Source organism: Fopius arisanus, unplaced genomic scaffold, assembly GCF_000806365.1.
Source record: "Fopius arisanus strain USDA-PBARC FA_bdor unplaced genomic scaffold, ASM80636v1 scaffold00023, whole genome shotgun sequence".
NCBI lineage: Eukaryota > Metazoa > Arthropoda > Insecta > Hymenoptera > Braconidae > Fopius > Fopius arisanus.
The window spans coordinates 871,721-891,314 of NW_011887762.1; the positions used below are offsets into that span (position 1 = coordinate 871,721).

Consider the following 19,594-nt stretch of genomic DNA (forward strand, 5'->3'; position numbering starts at 1 on the left):
AAGCCCCCCCAGTCAAGAATAAAAATTGGCTTTATCATTAAAGATAATAATTTGGGAAAAAATCACAGAAGTAATTAACTATGTAATTAAACAAAAACAACAACAAATAGTTCATTTTTAGCAAAAAAATAACAAAATTAGAACATGTAAACATTAATATTTATTGCTTCCTCTGTATAATTATAGTTTATACAGCTGAAATGTATAAATAATAATATTTTCACAACTTGAATTTGAAAGGAAAAATGAAAATTTCTACTCAAAATTTTCCACATTTTTAAAACTATTTTGGTTATTGACAAGGCTGAATACCCCTCCCCCCCCTCCCACCACCCACCACCATCAATCCCCAACGTCCCAACGTTGTAGGATATAAGTTGGTATTATTTGAAATTTTTACATTAAAAAATCGAAAACTACTATAAATAATAGAGATCGATTTTTTTTATTATTTTTCCCGAATTCCCGAGACAAAATACTACGGGAAACCACCACCAGACTGTGGCGCCAAGGTAATCGGAATCGTGCCGGTCATTTCTGGCTTACAATACTGGTCAAATATTTTTTTGAAGCACTACAGTCATCGTTGGTGATGGCATTATCAAGCTTTTCAACCAGTTTTTTCTTTTGTTCAATCAAAGTTGACTGATCATAAATAGACCTGAGTTCAGATAGTTTCAGTAAAGAAGGTTGAGATTGATCATTAGTTACAATGCAATTCCCTATCGTGGGTGGTTTTAGAATAGTAAATGTGGAGGAGAATTTTATAAACTTGCAAAAATGTCGGGGCAGAGGGATGATCATTGCAACCACTTGCTTGTGTCACTGGTCCGCAGAATTTCTAGTAAAACATGAAATAGATATTTATATATCTAATAGAAAATCCAGAATACGCAGAAAAATAGCAGCTTTCTGAGAAATCTAACCATAATAGGAAGTTGAAAGAAATAAACCTTTAATGAAGTGTTTCCTGCTCGTGCTAGGAATTAAATATTTATGGAAAAAACATCAACAAATGGAAAGGATTTTCTCTTACGCTCAAAGTCGTCTCTATAGAATAAGATTGAATAGAGGCAAACATCGAGGACATCCTGATTCACATGTCATGTAAAAACTCCAGGAAATTCATATTCTTTTATTAAGCACTCAACCATGTGAAACATGGGCATCAATCTCACACGAAGAGCATCAGAAGTCAGCTGACTCAAAAATAAATTCCACGAGATTTTCGTTTCTTTCACGTTTCCCTACCACGAGTTGAACGTATCCAGTGAATTTTTAATCACCTAAAAATATTATTTGGTGGAGTAATTAATCTTCATTAGGAAAAATATTATCTACTAGTCTCACCTACGAAACAAGATATTCTTTGACGTCACAATGTCCATGCTATGCTTCCGATTGACTGCATCAAAAAGATCATTCAACCATTTACAGAATTCAGCAGTTGTTTGGCTGTCCTTCACCTGAGGAAAGTGTCGGGGAGAATTCAACCCACGATAAAACGGAATTACTGAAAATGTGGACTGTGAGTGAAACACGCTTTATCGCAGAATTGTTCAACTGGAAATGATTAACTGTTAATTCTGGGCAAAGCATTAGTTGCTCTCTTTGGGATGACTCTTGATCTCTATCGTAGATCAATTTTACCTGATCCTATTTGATAGAAGATTTCCGAGGATCACATTGTAATACTTTCGTTTTCTCCCCGCGATTCCTGATGCACTCGAAAAGGTGGGATATATCAGAAACAACAAAAACTTTTCAACAAAAACTTGTCATCCAGAGGATGCAGATAGTGATTTTTTGCTAGTCTGAATATACCGTTGACACTAATTTTTTATCAAAATTTTCGATTGGTGCTGGCTCCATCTGTTGAGATCCCGTGGACTCTGGCTCCTGCATTTTCCATTAACGTGATTGCTCTAACTAGTACAGAGGTGAGAACGTCACCTTTCACCGGTCTCCTAGAAGCAAACACTACAATGGGCTATGTATATGTATCAGCCAGACGTTAAAATAACATGACCAATCCATGATTTGCCTTTTCAGTGACTTGCAATGATTGCGAGCCTTCTTCGCCGAAATCTTGTAAGCCTCGGTCGATTAATGATTTCGTGTTTCCAGCAATACTCTCACGAGTAGCCATTTCATTCAAGGGGCTATTCACAGACGAATCGGGTGACACCCTAATTACGAAATGTAATCGATTACTCTTGAGTACCAGATCAATTACCATGATTTCCATGGTCTAAGTGATTACCAATGATTTCCACCATCACATTCGGTGATTACCAATGGTTTACCCGATTACACTTGGTGATTACCAAACCGCTATTATTATAGAAATTAAAAAAAATGGCTGTTATATATGATTTGTTAATATAATTTTATGGGAAAATTAGTTACCAAAAGCTGCAAGGTAATAAGAAAAAGTGGTAGGGTTTAAGACAGTACAATGCGGTCACCATCAGCAAAATAAATTTCATGGATATGTGACACTGAAGGTGAATGCCGCAAAATTAACTTTTCAACATTCATTATTACTAGCAATTAGTATCGTCTTGAGTAACTTTCCTCATCAATGTTGATTGTATTCCATACTTAACATCTTAGACCAATCGAAGGAAAACAGAAATATTTTTTCGTAAATACTATTTTTACATTTTAAGGTGCCATTCTCTGCCATGGCGGGGGGAGGAACCGTCTTTCGATATTGCTGGATATCAATATACCCATGAGACTTCTTTGGTTGCAGCTGCAAATCATTAACATATTTATTTAAAATATAGCACTGGCAAGAAACCCCGATTTTGTTTTTGTTCCCCTCGACACGGGCAAATTTTTCCGAAAATTCCCTGGTTTTCAATGTTTTCCCCCTATAGTATGCGAAAGCTAGAACTAAACTCAATAAACAAGAATCATACTTCGGTTCTCGGAATACGCAGCAATCTCCTATATTTATTTCATCACAGTATTTAATGGATGACTTTTGTTCACATTGCCGACTATTGCATTTTTGCTTACCATTATATTTCGCTAACTACTGATCCTCGATACGTTGTAATCTATCACCACTTAATTGATAGTTCCCCTTATTAAACAGCTAACAAAGGGATGGTTTACGAACAATCGATTGATGGCCCGATTTATCGACGACTAGCACAAAAGGAGATTTCATATCAAGATTATTATACGAAGAGCTAATATTTGGTAAGAGCAATTCACCTTGTATAGATGTAAGGGTGTTTAAATGTTGTAAGAGATTTAATGAGCCGTGATGTGCATCCTCATCATCAATGCAATCCTTAATTTCCTCCTCAATATGACCCAAATCATCAATTGAACATTGTGAACTTTCAATACCTGGTATTGAATTGAAGGCAATTGCCTGAAGAGAAGAAAAAATTTCAAGTTCCTGAATGTGCAAGTACCTACTTCAATATCATAAACGTTCGTATTTAAGTATCGACTAACAGTACTCAATGATGGAATTCGAAGATTCGCGTGTTAGGTCTCATATATCAGCCTCCCTTCAATTGTAAATAGGTAACTTGAACGCAGACTGAGAGTGTCGTCATAATGATTCCCCATTTGACGTTTTCTCTTAGAATTGGCTCTCTCTAGAAGTTTTTTAAAAATATATTTAAAAAAAATATATTCTGCTCATGTGAAGGTTTCTGAAGGAACAATCATTTGTGCATAAATCATTCCTGTTCATGAAAACCTTCCAGCTTTCCTTCAAACTTTCATTTTGTTGGATCAGTTGTTGGCATTAATTTAAGATAGGAAAACATTGAGTAATACGAGATTGATTGGGAGTGACTCATGCATGATGTCGGTTTATATTTCTAAATTGCCGAGTATTATTGCGGTTTCGAACCCTTTCCGTTTTCCAACGAAGTGATAAGTCCGACGACCATTTTGCCTCAAAATTCTCCCCCGGGTTGTTGGACAAGTTCTAAAAATTCAGTAATCAGTTGAGATAATACAGATACTGATGACGAAATTTTGGAACGTTCTCGAACAGGAGAATGTCTCAATGTTGATTGAGAATTATCTTCAGGGCAGTTCTTAGTGTAATCTGTAAAACGATGAAATTATTTGAATGTACAACCGATATAGAGAAACCATGAATAATTTTGTTTATTTTGTCAATTCTGTTTAATCTTTATTTTTATATTTTTTCCCTATATATCTGCAGTGAAATGGTAAAATACGGTAAGTGCATTTTCCATATTTTTATGAAACTCGGATTATCTTAGTAGCAAGTGAATCTACGAGATAATGTCAAAATATATTTTTTATTCAAAAATCAATCAACTACAAAAAAGATTTTGTGTCATTTTCTCCTAAAATCACTCGTTAAAAAGATAATCTTAATTTCATGAAAATTCGAAAAATGCACCTATCTCGTTCTACCCCTCCGCTACAGAAATATTTTTATTGTGTTGTTTTCATCATGAAAAGTAAGGAGTCTGCAATTTTTTTCAAAAATCAACGAAACATGATGGACTTTCCAATTTTTATAGTTTATTCTTAGGAGAAGCTTTATAGTTTTAGGAAAACATTCGATTGCTGACGATTATTATTTCATATAGGACATACCATAGTCGATACATTCCGAAGCATTTGCCGGCTGTGTATCTTGCGAGTTTCGCAAGAGCTGAGGGTTTGTGGAGGTTTCATGCGCGAATAAAGCATCTGAACAGGACTCTGAACTTGATTTTGAAGTAGTACATGAAGATTCAAGTGGGGGTGGATGTACTTCCACCTGAACGTTTTCTACTCTTTGTTTTTTGCTTTGCAACATGTCCGGTATTATTTTGCCAGGTCGTTTTCTGTCAGGTTTCTTGTCGTCATTGACTTGGAGATGGGGTCCAATCCGTGTGATATTTTCACATGCCTTTCATAATTTGATAAAATCCATCGTACTGCTCGGTTCTCGACTGCAGGGGCCTTAGATATTTTTATGTCATGTTTGCAGATATAACATTGCATTGTCGAGATATATGAGGAGGAAAACCTTGATCATTGTAAATTTCATTCATAATTGCATTTTCTTTTCCTCCTGACGTTTTTCCATCTTCTATCAAACGCTCAATGACCTTTGCATAGATTTTACGTACTTATACTATATACAATCTTAAAAATTCAGAACTCTACCGAAAAATCAACGCGATGTGGAAATTTTAGCAACATTTCGACTCAAAAATTTATAGAAAATCAGAAAATTGGATAAAAATTCATCAAATTTCGGGTTTCATTGAAAACTGAGTGTCATTGTCCTGAAAATTACAAATCAAATGTCCACAGGAAGTGTTCATTTTTTTTAACAATATATATGGAGGGCAGTTATAGTTGAGTCTAAATGATAATGTTGAGAATGAAACCATTAATAAGTATGAATACTTACCAGCAATCAATTTGAATTGAACTCAGCTGTTTATTATTTATAATAATCAGAAATTCCAAGCAAATTATGTCAATTTGCGGTAAAAAAATGGTTTGTCTTCCTCAAACACACCGGTCACATACGATTCCATCAAAAAAGATGGATTCCAAGAAAAATCGTTTGGGGGTTTTTTGCTTCACTCTTGGTATGAATTATGCGCGCGAAATTAGAAAATGACAATCAACGTACTGACTAGAAATAGCTAGACAAATTATAAGTTACACTGACTAAAAATTATGTTTTTCGCATTCCACTTTTGTTATGAAATTACATTTTGACTAGTTCGAAAAACTTTGGATCAAATCAGACCGTGTTAACTCATTATAAGTATCTGTATTACAAATGGCAGTCATAAGTTTATTTTTGAATTCTAATAATTTAATAAACAAAAGAATTCAGTTCAATTACCTTGGAACTGTTCTTGGCGACGGGAGGGGCACCCAGGTGAGGAAATCCAAGCTTGAACGATGGGTCCAAGCTTGGATCAGCTTAGGATACCAAGCTTTGGAATTCCTAGGTTGAACCAAGCTTGATTCAATATATCATACCTAGGTCATTCCAAGCCTTGGAATTGCTAGCTTGAACCAACCTTGATTCTAGGGAATTGTCATGGTTCAACCCAGCTTGTTGATGTAATGGAAATACAAGCTTGTATACCAAGGTAGTTTCGATCATGGTCCAGGTTTGGTATTCCAAGCTTCAACCGCGCGGCTTTAACCAAGCTTGATCCAATATATGATGTCTAGGGCATTCCAAGCCTTGCACGGAAAGAAAAATACCGGAAAAATTACGGAACTTTCAGGTATTCATGGGGTGACCTTGGTTTTCAGGAAAAAATACTGTAAGTTCGGTAGAAATTTTCGTAACCAGCAGGAATTTTTACGAAACTTTCAGGACAATTTTACGGTACCTTCAGTACTTTTTCCCGAAAAGCAAGGTCACCCCACGGATACGTGAAAGTTCCGTAATTTTTCCGGTATTTTTCTCTCCGTGTGGAATTGCTATCTTGGACCAACTTTGATGTTATGCAAATACAGTGTTTAACAAAACTTGGTGAAAATAGGCAAATCGAAGCTTGGGTACCTCGGAAATTCCGACCATGTTCCAAAGCTTGGATCCAAGCTTGGATCCAAGCCTAGAATAGATAAATAAAATAATAAATAATAATAATAGTAATAATGGCTATAATGATAACAATCAATTAGTTACAGATAGAATAAATTACTGCGTATGTTCGTAATAAGGATTAGGAGTCGTAGAAGAAGGGAGAGGGGGGGGAGAGGAGTCGAGAAAAAGTAACTTATGTCAATGAATAATGTAAATTAAGTAAATAGTTACTGATGTTAGTTACATTAAATAAATAGAACGTTATTCAACAACAGTTTTTCTATAAAGTTGACATAGAGTTGATATGCACAATTAAAAATTACAAATTATAAGTATGTGTTAGCTCAGTGGTAAGGCGTAGGTTTCATAATGTTAGGGTTATGTATTGGAATCTCGGTTGCGGCGGTCAATTTTTAAATTAATTAATTAGGTTTTTTCAAAGACCAATTTATCAGGGAATGATAAATAGAGGCAAAATTGACTTGTATCTACAATAAAAAACTAATTATTTCATTTTTGCCTCTATTTTAATCAATAAATGCTAGATAAGCTGAAGGATTGGTTAAGGATTGGATCCTAGGCTCGGCTTGAATTCTACGTTCAAGTTTGAATCAAGGTTGGTCCAAGTTTGGCCCAGGCCTGGACTACCTTCATTTTAGCATCTTGGCTCAACCTTGGATCGAGCTCGACGTCCAAGCTTGAACTAGCGTTACAAACCAAGGAATAACCAAGGTTGGTACAATCTTGAATTCCAAGCTTGAGCCAAGCTGGGGTAGTCTTGGTCCGAGCTTTGGCCAAGCTCGGACCAATGGTTAATCCCCACCTGGGCAAAATCTCATTTCTCCGGAGCAATTCATAAGTCGATGGTGACCTCATTCAATCTCATAACATCCACTCTTTATCGTAATGTCGACCGCTTGCACTTTTTCGCTTTGTAGAACTGAGAATCTGCTGAAGTTTCTAGTGTCCCATGTAATATTCAACTGTTTTCGGTTGAAGTCCTCTAATTTTATTTTGGCACTCCTGAAGCTCTGTTTTCCAATTCTTGATAATCTTCTGAGCTCCCTATTTCATTTTTTTTGCGGAACAAACTTCGTGTTTCATTTTGAATCATTGCTTTCTCCGAATTGAAGATAAAAGGATTTTTAATTTCTTCGGCTCTATCTGTCTGCTGACCCCTTGAAGTGTTTTAGCGATTGTCTTTTTTTGCTTTGCGACAAAAATCACAAATTGTAGACTGCTTTACAATAAGAGAGTAGCTTATATGCCGCCATCGATGCCTTACGTCTCTTATTATTGTTGTACTCACAATTGTAGGAATGTTCTTTTGATTGTGAAAATCATTACAAATTTGGACCTCGTCCAATTTACGTAGTAAATCTTCTATTTGTTGGACAGTAGTTACTTTCTCATTGAAATTAAGCCTAGATAAGTTCGTTTTTTTTCAAGAATGTGTGGTTTCACGTCTTTATTCTCATTGACTATTACTTCTTTTGACTATTATTCCTTTTGACGCGTTTATTTTGTAGTAGTTATCAGTCTCAAAGCACATATTTTTCGCAAAAACCGTGACAATTTCCTTATTCTTTGATACACATTCTACTGACAAATCAACAGGTACTTTGACGATTTTGGGTAAATCTTTCAAACCAATCTGTGAGAATTCCAATGCCGTTAAACCAATCCTCTCAGAGAAACCGCCTAAAGAATTCTGGGGGAAGTCTATACAAACGTCTTCTGAAGCAGAATTTGAAAAACAAGTAATTAGAGGTCTTATTGGAGTATCTTCCGGAAAAAGCTTGAGATACCTGAACTTGCACAACAAGCACTTAGTGTTCTGGCATCAGATTCGATATTTTGTAGTTCACTAATTATTGCCGTATCGAACGTAGAAATGCCAGCGCTTGGAGGACAAGTGAATTCCATTGAAGTATCGACTTCACGAGAACCTTTCAAGTTTGGTGAATAAACACAGGAAAGCTGCGATCGTCCTTGCGAACTGTAAGAACTGTCTTGGTCCGTGATAATTCAAACGAATTGAAAGGGAATCGCACCCTTTTGCAATCGAGTAATTTTTTAAAGAATCCAGAAGAGAGCAGGAAAAATGTGAATCTGGTAATTTAAATTGTATAAATATCGACTTACCTTTTGCAATATTTAGCCATTAGCTGAATAGCTTATTTTGTCCTTGCACTTCCCTTTCTCGAAATGATTGTATCAAATGGAATCACCCGATTTAAGGTTGGACATGTTTCTTGCTCATATCCAATCTCTTTCAATCGTTCAAGCTCTTTTGGAGTATAAAAACACAACCAGTAACGATACACGATGGCATGACGTAGTAAGAGCGGATGACCTTTCACTTCTCGAAAAATGCAAAAATAATCAAGTCACGAATTGTCACTTCCCGACTTCTTGATTCTTTTATTCAAAACACTCTTTTTTATAAAAGAAAACCTATTGACATACTTGGATTGGGTTATGCCGGTTCACAACAAAATGTTAACAATGTCTGGTATCACATACACTACCTCGCGGATTAATTTGTGCGCAGCGACAAGATTGAAAGCATATATATTATACTACGAATTTGGACAGTTTCAGACGGCTGGTGAGAAAACATTTTTAAAGGGGAACAGATTGAGAAGGGAGGTTTCTACAAAGAAACCGACAAATTAAGGGAACCATACTATGATAACATATTACGCTTACGTATTCGTACAGGCTTTTTATAGGCACCCATATTCATGCATTTAGTTCAATGCAACAGTTGATCCATCGGGTCACCTCAGTAATGGCTAATTTTGCAACTCATCAGCTGGACCGCTGCCGAACACCTCCAATCGGCACCGTTCAGGGGCAGGGGTTGTATAGACAAATTGTAACAAAAAATGGAGTGAAATCGTCTTGATGACATGACACTTGGCTTTATTTACCCCATTCCCCCAAAGTCCCATACAACCGGAGGTAGTACGGGTCAAAACTAATTCGATTCTAAACTCCTCTCTGACCACACCAGAGAACGCCCCCATACTCGGACACAGATGGCACTAAACCGCCGTTAAATTCTCGGTATCCCTACTCCCTCAATTCTAATTACTCATAGACAAACTGAGAAAGCTGCGGATACGAACAGCTGCCGTTGAAACTTGATAAAAGCAATATTCAGGCACACTCTGGTGTTAGCCGACGAGACAGATCACCATCCCAAATTTATTCGTCTTTCATATTTTATTCAATGACTATTAATACGATCGATAAAAGCCCCTGGCATTTTCAACCGTCTTGAAGACCAATTAATTCATTTCTTAAATAATTTATAGAATTATTTATGCATCAGGTATCGCGAGATGACGATGGACGTGAGTAAGACGGAGTCGTGCAAGAATGGAGCTCCTCAACAGGAATGCGCGGGCTGTGGAAAATCGATAACAGAGAGGTAAAAAGTCAATCCATGAAAGACTATTTCGAGAAGGGAGGATTTGATTGAATCACACTGCTTGATTTATAACATTGAAATACCACCCACCGTTAATAATCTATAATACACGGAGGGAAAATATTCTACAGTCTAGATAAAAATTATCCTGATGGAAGGATAATTCTGTACTGATTTTTTCGCCATTCAATGACTATCCTCTCATAGGATAAATTTTAGGAATATTTCAGTATAGAATTTGTCCTCAGCGATATAATATTCCCAACTGGAATCCAGCCAAACTGACCCTCCTGTCACATAACTCACATACCTGATAAATATAAGGTGTACCTTCCAGGTTTATCAGGTATATACCTGAACAGGATCTTAGTTAGTTGCTATCAGGCTTACCTGCCAAGCCTGACCTTAGGTCTCGTTTTTAAGGGTCTCGATAGCATATCATAGAGCTTACTTGATAATGTTGGCCTAATTCGAAACTAATTTGACCATTATCTGGTTATCATAAAAATTCCTTTACAAAGTCTGTAGCATTTTGTCATTGACAGGCCCCTGATCTAGTAAACTTTCAGTTGATCCACCGGAGTTCACATAATAACTTGTTGCGGTTACGGGTATTGAAAATCTCTTTAGTTGTGATGAAAGGTGAAGAAAACCCTGCTGTTCGTTGGGCCGTGACTGGGGAAGTTGATGACGAAAAAAGGGAAAAATAGAGAGAGAACATAGAGGATAGAGAGAGAATTATCTTTTAAGTAGGATCTGACTGGATGGGACTCACTACTAAGGTATACAATGATTACTTTGCGCAAGTAATTGACTTATAAGTTAGACAGAGAAAAAGAACACTCTATAGATCATTTTTGGGTTAGGTTTTTATTCTTAAACACACACGTGGATAAAATACATTAGGAAATCAGAGGTAAAAACCGGGGGGTCGAATGAGTTAGTGAGAAGAGTAGTGTTTTAGTGTGATGTGTCTAGATTCGATTTACGATAAGTGCTGATTAAGCAGAAAGGGACGAGAAATGGATGTGATCGTGTCTGCAGGCTCAAGCTGATGTGTCCTTCAGGATTTGAGGTCGGTGGATGATCGTCGGTGAATCGGTCTTCCTGGAGGGGCTTGTGGCTGTGCAGACACTGATGATCATCGGCGGGAAAAACTGGTCCAAGCTGAATTTGCTGGATTGGCTTATGAACAAGTTGACTTAGTGGAAGACAGAACTTGGAGATAGATGCGCTGATATAACAGACAAGACGCGGAGAAGACATGACTCGGACTGAAATAGTACAGAAGGCTAAATTTGTCGTCTGAATTTTGGAAACAGATGCGCTGATATGGTAGACAAGACTGAACTCAGGGAACTGCTGCACAAGAGTGCATTGGTAGTAAAAACTAGAATAACCCCACTCATGGATGATTCGACCAACACAAACAACTTTAATTTGTTGTTTCATTGTCAAGTTATAAATTTATTTAACGAAAAATTTATATCGAAATCGTATTTTTTTTTCAAATCACTGCCATTTTTTCAAAAAAATTTTTAAAATTTTTTCCCCGCGTAGATTCATGTGATTATCTGTCTGAATAATAACATTTTTTTTGGATTTTTCAAATGAAGTCCCAGTGAGACATTGTGTCCACCGGTAACGAGGATTTGCAAAAAGAGGCAGCAACCAAAAATTTATATCCCCGTCATTTTTTAATTGGAAAACAATTTATTTGTTGGAAATTGTTCGGAAATATCTATGATATGTAGGTAAAATATAAGTTTTCGTATAAATATTATATGTGCGTTAAAAATAAATTCATTTTTTGACCTGTTTTTCCGAGCGTCAGGGTAATGCAACCTCTTAACTGCGGTGCCTGCAACAGACTGATCAAGACGTGATCTGGGTATAGTAAGACTTGCTCACCAATTCTAACTACATTTTTACGAATTCTTTGCGAGGCCTGCCATGCTTAATGTTCATCTCACGTGGTTCACCGTACAGTAACTTGGTCAGGTACTGATAAGTGAAGTATATATTTTACCTGATAGGGTTCACCTGATATGGGCTTTAATTGGCTGTAATCTGGCCATAATAAGTTATACTTCAGTGTGTGTCCTTTCTTCCCAGTAACAGGGCCTGTTCATATATATTACTGCCAGTAATTTTATTAACTCCAAAATTGTTGTGCATTGAAACTGATGAAATCCCGAGCAGATAAAAAAAACAGAATTATTATTAAATGCTTGAAATATAAACGTATCGCGTTGACAAGAACGCCTCCTAATATTTGTGTTTTACTGCGAAATAACATTGTATTGCAAATTAACGAAATATTCATGTCAACCGTGACTACAGATGAGCATATCAAGGGAAATAAGGTGAAGCAAAAAAATCGCTGTTATCTTATCTTTGTGATTCAAAATATTTACATACGTGGAATGTAAGCCCAGAGCCAAATTCATTATAAACACACAAATTAGAAAAAGTTGATCAAATGGTAACTTTCACATTCGGTACTGATGAGAGCATTAAACTGTATACGATGCTTTTATTACATATGTAAATTGCGAAAATGCAAAAATGTCGGAAAAGAAAACAGAAATCAAGCAAAATACGTGCTATTAATGTAAATCAATTAGTGTGGTATAATTGAGGGATCTATCGAACTTACCTGCAAGTGACGATTGATCCAGATTATACGATCTGTCTCGTCCGATATTCTTATTAATGAGAGTGTTTGAACTCTTTGAGCTGTACTCAGAGCCAAGAGCATTACCAATTTCGTTGTTATTATTTCTGATGAAAGATTTTCGTAAGGATATAATGGCTGTAGGTAGTTCAATACTACCTGGGGATCCCAAATCTTCGAATATTTGGGTGTCTTTGGTTGTAATGTGCTAGTACCCTTAAAAAAAACGACTTAATCTAGGATCCAGAGTTACGTTCTGGCCAAAAATGAATGAAAAGGCTGCCCTACAGTTATTGAGAGTTGAAAAAGAGCGTATTTCCTGTTCCAGGAGGGTGAAAAATTTCAATATAAATGCTATTGAATTATCAAAGGGAGAAATGTTATGACCTTGGCAGAATGACCACCAACGCTTGAGCCCAGCGTGGTATTGTTTCATGGATGCTGGTGTTATTGATGCCACAATCACTGGCAGAGATTCCTGGGGATAACCCTGTCGGCTCAGTGCTTGGCTGACAAACGTCGTGTCACCAGGGTAAGGCTCGCGTGTAACGGGTGAACTTCTCTAAAAAGTGATAATAATAATTCATCACTGGGTTCAAAAAGGATTGGGTCTTCAGTTAATAAACTGGTGAACACGGGATGCAAGCACTGAGCTGCCCAATTGGGAACAATTAAGACCCCTGTCCTGTCCGTGATGATTTTTTGTAGCACCCTCAAAATGACTGAGAAAGGGGAGAAAGCATAAAAATACCGGTGATGCCAGTCAAGTGTAAAAGCATTGATTGCATGAGCATCTGGATCTTTTAACCAGGATACGAATTTTTCGCATTTGTTATTTCAACTGGAGGCAAACAAATCAATATCAAAGAGACCAAAGTCTTTGAATATTCTTCTGAACGCTGAATAGCCTAATTCCCATTCTGTTTCTGGGCAGAGCATACGAGACTCTTCATCTGTCCCCACATTTTCTTCAGATTTAATGTATGAAGCCTTAACGACAATTTTTTTTTCCTCGCACCAGTGCCATAAGTTCCTATTGAGGCTATTTAATTCTGGAAACTGAATGCTACCTTCTTTGTTAATTGTTGCTATTGCTGTTGTGTTGTCGATTCTGAGGAGTATTTCGCAATCGTGAAGGTTTTTGGCAAACCATTTTAATCCTTCAAAAGCAATTATCTCTAGTTCATTAATATGGCGACATTGGAGCTCCGTGAAGTTGGCACCCGACCTTGCTGAAATCGAATGAAAATTGGAAGCTTGGTAGATTACCACGTATCAGGCATAGTAGTATCAATTTTTTTGTTTGTAGTTGAAGAAAACGCCCGAAATCTGTTTTTGAAAACCCGTTGGCAACTGTATCACAGTTATATCCGAAATGATAATTGGTACTAATGGGCAATCGTTTATGGTTAATTGTACTTTTCTTACTTCGTCGCTCTGAATAAAAACACACCTTCAATCAATTTTGGAAGTCCAACCAGGAATTGGTTGATAGTCATAGCGAAAAGTCCATAGTTTATCTATATACAATCATTTATTGTTGATTGTAGTTTTGAAAGTTTTTCGACCCGAATTTGAATAACCCTTTAATAGACTTTTAAAGCCCGCCAAGAAAGTGATCGGCAGCTATATCCAAAATGACAGTGCTTTCCTATCCAGAATGTTTAGTAGTTGATTGTAGTACTGACTGTGCGAACAGAGATTAATATGGCCACTTTTATGGCCAATTTTAGAGCCAGGCCCACAGTAACTCCGTGATACAAAGCAATGAAAATTTGGAACTCTGCAGATTACGAGCTGCAATGCATAGCAGGGTCAATTTTTTTGTTCGTAGTGCGAAAATATAGTTCCAATGTGGTTTTGTTACAAATTATTTGAAACTACATAACAATTGCAGCCCAAGTCGGAATGGATTCTCATCTGCAATCGTTTGTAGTTGATTGTAGTTTCCACAGATTTTTGGTCCAAATTCAAATGAACTTTCAAACACTTTTTACAGCCCAACGAGGAAATGATCGATTCCTCGAGTCTATATGACACCGTATTACTGTCTACAATTATTTGTAGTTGATTTAAGTAGATTATTTCGTACCATGACAATGGAAATATTTATTTTTTGAACCCAGTCTCACATTCACGTCGTTGATAAGATGTAATGAAATTTCGAAGCTTGGAAAATTCTGAGCTGCAATTTATAATAGTGTCAATTTTTTCATGTGTAGTTGATTTTTTTTTTGTAGTCATTGCCACAAAAACATGTCAGTACTACAATCAACTACTAAACATTCTGGATAGGAAAGCACTGTCATTTTGGATATAGCTGCCGATCACTTTGTTGGCGGGCTTTAAAAGTCTATTAAAGGGTTATTCAAATTCGGGTCGAAAAACTTTCAAAACTACAATCAACAATAAATGATTGTATATAGATAAACGATGGAATTTTCGCTATGACTATCAACCAATTCCTGGTTGGACTTCCAAAATTGATTGAAGGTGTGTTGTTATTCAGAGCGACGAAGTAAGAAAACTACAATCGACTATAAACGATTGCCCATTAGAACCAATTATCATTTCGGATATAACTATGATACAGTTGCCAACGGGTTTTCAAAAACAGATTTCGGGCGTTTTCTTTAAATACAAACAAAAAAAATTGATACTACTATGCCTGATACCTGGTAATCTACCAGGCTTCCAATTTTCATTCGATTTCAGCAAGGTCGGGTGCCAACTTCACGGAGCTCGACATTGGTCCTCCCTATTCCAAAGGCCTCATGCTCTCTGACCTTTGCAAAATGTCCCCCAGCCTGTCAGCGAAGCATCTGTGAAAATTTCCAACAAAAAAATATCGAGTCTAATTACTCGTTTTGCAAATGGCATTTCTCTTAACCACTAGTCGAGTTCATTGTGAATGTTCGACCGAATTTCTATTTTTGATTCATAATCTTCTAAACAATTTTTCAAGGCTGAAAACTTTTCCCGTTCAAGTATTTTGATGTGACATTTTCCATATTCTACTGCTGAGTAGGTGGAGACCAATGAGCCTATCAATTTTGCTAATTCTCTTATTTTACAGTTTTTTCTTTTTTTAAAATATTCAATTGACTTCACGATACTATACTTTTTCCTCTCCGGCAATTCAATGCAAAAATCGTTCCTATCAATTTCAAATCCTAAGAATTCTACACGACGAGAATGTTTGAGTTGGCATTTTTCCGTATTTGGAACAAATCCTAGAGATTCTAAACATTCTTGTGTCCTTTGAATATTGATTCGGCACTCGTCTTCGGATTTCCCAATCAATAAGATGTCATCTAGATAAAAGATAGATGTATTCCTTTGTGATCTGAATTTATGTGCAACCGGTTGAAGGAGTTTCGTAAGGACATATGGAGCTAAATTTAGTCCAAAAGGTAGGCAATTAAATTCAAAAAGAATTCCCCGGAACGAGAAACGTACGTATTTCTTGTGGGATTTTTCAATTGGTATTAGGAAGTAGGCAGATTTTAAGTCGATTTTTGCTAAATAATCATTTTTCTTCAATAATCTTTGAGCCACTCGCAGATCCTCCATCTTGAAATGAGGAGCTTCACAAAATTGATTCAGTTTCTTTAAGTTAAGAATAAACTGTTTTTCACCATTTGGTTTATCTACTAAAAAATATGATGATAAAAATGGATTTTTTCTGAAATGGACCTGACTTAGTATCCCTTCTCTACACATTTCTGTTACCATCTCCTGATTTATCTGTAACTCCTCTGGTGAAAGGGTTGGTTCTGGGGGAGCTATGATTTGGCGAGGGTGATCCTGAAATGGAATTCGATAGCCTCTCACCGCCGACAAGACAAAAGGGTCAGATGTGAATGCTTGCCATTGAGGTAAAAATTATTTTAATCTACCAGCGATATTGCTCACGTTTAACGTCTCATCTGCTGAAGATTCTTCGTTTGACGCCCCTCCTTCTGCGTCTTCTCGTAACTGGACGATGACATCCTCCTGGAGGGGCCCCTGGAGTTTAAAGTGCTGGTTGGGCCTGATTTTTTTTGTCCTGACGTGAGCCTTGTGATTTTTGAAGTGGTGGTGTTGGTTTAGTTAATGCTCTAGATGATTTTTCAACCGTCTCTGCCGTCTTGAGTGCATCTGTAAAGGCTGTACCAAACAGCAACTTATCCAGTTTCTGATTCTGCTCGACTGCTCGTTTAACCAGAGGACTTAGTGTTGGGATCATAATGGCACGCCTGCTCAGGGAGATTTAGTGGTGTAGATTTGCCAGTATCCAACTGGAGTCATTCAGAGCAGATTTCATCTGCGTGTAGTTAACGTCAATGATTGGCCACTCACAAGACTCTTTGGCTGTGAGTGCTACCTGCATGCCATTGGCTAAAGCTGTCATTGCTGCTCCCAACTGATTTTGGGCCAGGCTCAGCTTCCTTCTATGGGATGTCATCGAGAAGAGTTACTAAGTCCTCGGCCAGTGATTTCTCACTGCCCTTGAGGGTCTCAGAGACGTCGGCGTTGCTGTGCTGAGTTGGGATACTCGAAGAGTGCACATCCGCATGAGTTATCTGGGATGTTTGGTTTTTTGGGGGAGCTGTATTGAGGTTACCTGAAGTATTCTCCACACCTGAGGCTGGCGTCCTCTCCCTATCATTGTTTTTGGGTCTAGGGCTGGGTGATTCTGATCTTGAAGGCTCTCTGCTATATTGACCTGTATTCGGTGAAGTCGAGTTGGAATACCTGGGACGTGTCGTGCCTCTCAGGGCAGGCTCAACGCCATATCGGTATTTTGACGCATTGCGTCTCTTTCTGGTTTGATGAGGAGAATGTGATGATTCAGAGCTGTCAGGGGACTCTGAATAATCTGTTGATGGCGATGATGGTGATCTCCTCATACGTTTAGATGGTCTAGATCTGCAGGACTTAACCTCATCTTCTAGGCGACAAATCTTTTTGAGGATATCATTGACATCCTTTCTATTTCTACCATGTTTCTTTTTGTGGCGTCGACGACTACTATCCAGCGAACTCATGGTGCTGTTTAAATAGGCTGTATATACTTTTTTCTTTCGATATTTGATTCAAAAGCGTTTTCCTAGACTGCTGGAGACCGCACAGAAAAACATAATGAGTCTAGAGCGCTGTAATCCTGACGGTGTATTACAGGGGGCAGCATTCGTCAAATAAGAAAATTCTGAACTTGGAAATTCTGTGAGACCGGCATAGTAAAGCATTTCTACCATATTTGATCTCTAGGACGAGACAGAGAAGTATAACTAATATTTATCACTACTATAATAATGTTACTGCTTGTTTGCCGGCCAAACTTGTCAGTTGATTGGAGGGCGAATCAAAAATATAGTAGACGTTACGACAGAAGTAGACGTTATGACAGAAGCAGATTGATTGGAATACGTTTGAAATCACCTAATTAAAAAAAATTCAGGATATTAACATTTTTTCCAGTCAAAAGAGCCTTCATTGTGAGATTGGTAGGCGCACAAACGTGCATACGAAGAGACACCGTAGATTGAGTGCACAAAATCACTTATGTTTGAGAAATGGTAGGTTGGATATTTGTAGAAAATAGAGAGACACAATATGTACAAAATATGTAAGAGGAAAGTAAGAGGAGAGATAAGTACAACGGCCGGGAAAATAGTGAAAGTGAAAATAGTGAAAATACTGAAAATATACTGATTGACACGCTGTTCAGCCAGGTGCTGTGGTAATATGGCGTGTCACTCTTTGTTTGCCGATCAAGGAAACTTATTTATTTGCTGACGTCTGGTTAATGTGGTGATTGTGATTGAAAATTTATACCGATTTTTGTCTGGTTAAAACTACATGCTGGAAAACAAGTTATCGCGTTTTATACCTAATTATTATTGAAAGGCAGAGGCGTTATCAGATGTGACAGTTCCGCAATGGTGATAATTCCAGAGAATAGTCCTGAACCCAATCCTATCTTATCCAAATCCTTTCTAACGATTCCTTATGATGTCACAAAAATGTGGAACACTGACGGCAGAGCACAATATATACGAGACATTTGAGGTGAAGAAATGGCTAGGAGCCGGGTAGTTCAGTTGGGAGAGCGCTGGGTTCAAACCTCGATCTGAACTGCCCAGTTTTTCAGTCAAAATTTCTTGTCAATTTTATGTTGAGGATATTCCGGAATTCTATCTTGCATTATCCAAATCTTATCCAACGATTCCCTATGATGTTATAAGAATGTGGAATGCTGTATGAATTCTTGTCTTTAATGGCAAAATCAATGCCGGAGATTCTATAGAAGTAGATAGACCGTAGGTATAGTATAGAAGATTTGGAAAAATTTTGATAATTATTTGTTTATGAACTTATATTGGTAGAATCTCTGCACATAAGAAAGAATATGTTTTTTCTTTTCGAAACGCGGATTCAGTCGAAAATAGTATCCCAGGCATGAATGCCAAGCTCGAACAACCAAGCTTGTCTCAACCTAGACTTGCCTAGTCATTGGCAACCAGGCTTGGGCTATATTTCAATCAATGGGTAAGCCAGGCTTCAACCAATGCTGAACATCGAGCTTTGGGGACCAGGCGCGGGCCAGAAATGGGCCAAGAATGGCCAACAATAGTTAGTCAGCGAGGGATGGCCAGCCTTCGCCCTAGCTTGGTGGCCAATAAGTAGCCGGGATTAACAGACTTTCATCGGAAGACAATTTCTGGTCCACACTCGGTTTGCCCTTTTTCGACAAAGCATCGGGTAGGACGATCTTTATCCAACATTGGGCTGACCATGGAAGGCAAAGCTCAAGGTTCACCATTCGTCAAAGACTGACTCAATTACTGGCTGGAGGGTGATCCACGCTCGTCTGCCAATGGTCAGTAAATCCGGAGGAAGGGGGCGTAAAGAGAAGAACTCCATGGGCGGG

General features: G+C 37.6%; 1 protein-coding gene across 6 annotated transcripts in view; it reads left to right on the forward strand.

Moving 5' to 3' along the window:
• The window catches only part of LOC105264554 (LIM domain only protein 3), a 393,511-nt gene that overhangs the window by 129,509 nt on the left and 244,408 nt on the right, over positions 1–19,594 (forward strand). For 5 of the 6 annotated variants that reach the window (XM_011301495.1, XM_011301496.1, XM_011301494.1 and 2 more), the window contains exon 2: positions 9,903–10,001. The exons of the other annotated variant lie outside the window; for it this stretch is intronic. In XM_011301495.1, coding sequence (XP_011299797.1) covers positions 9,913–10,001 — 89 coding nt within the window. In that variant the 5' untranslated portion in view covers positions 9,903–9,912. The remainder of the gene's footprint in view (positions 1–9,902; positions 10,002–19,594) is intronic. 6 annotated transcript variants of the gene reach the window in all.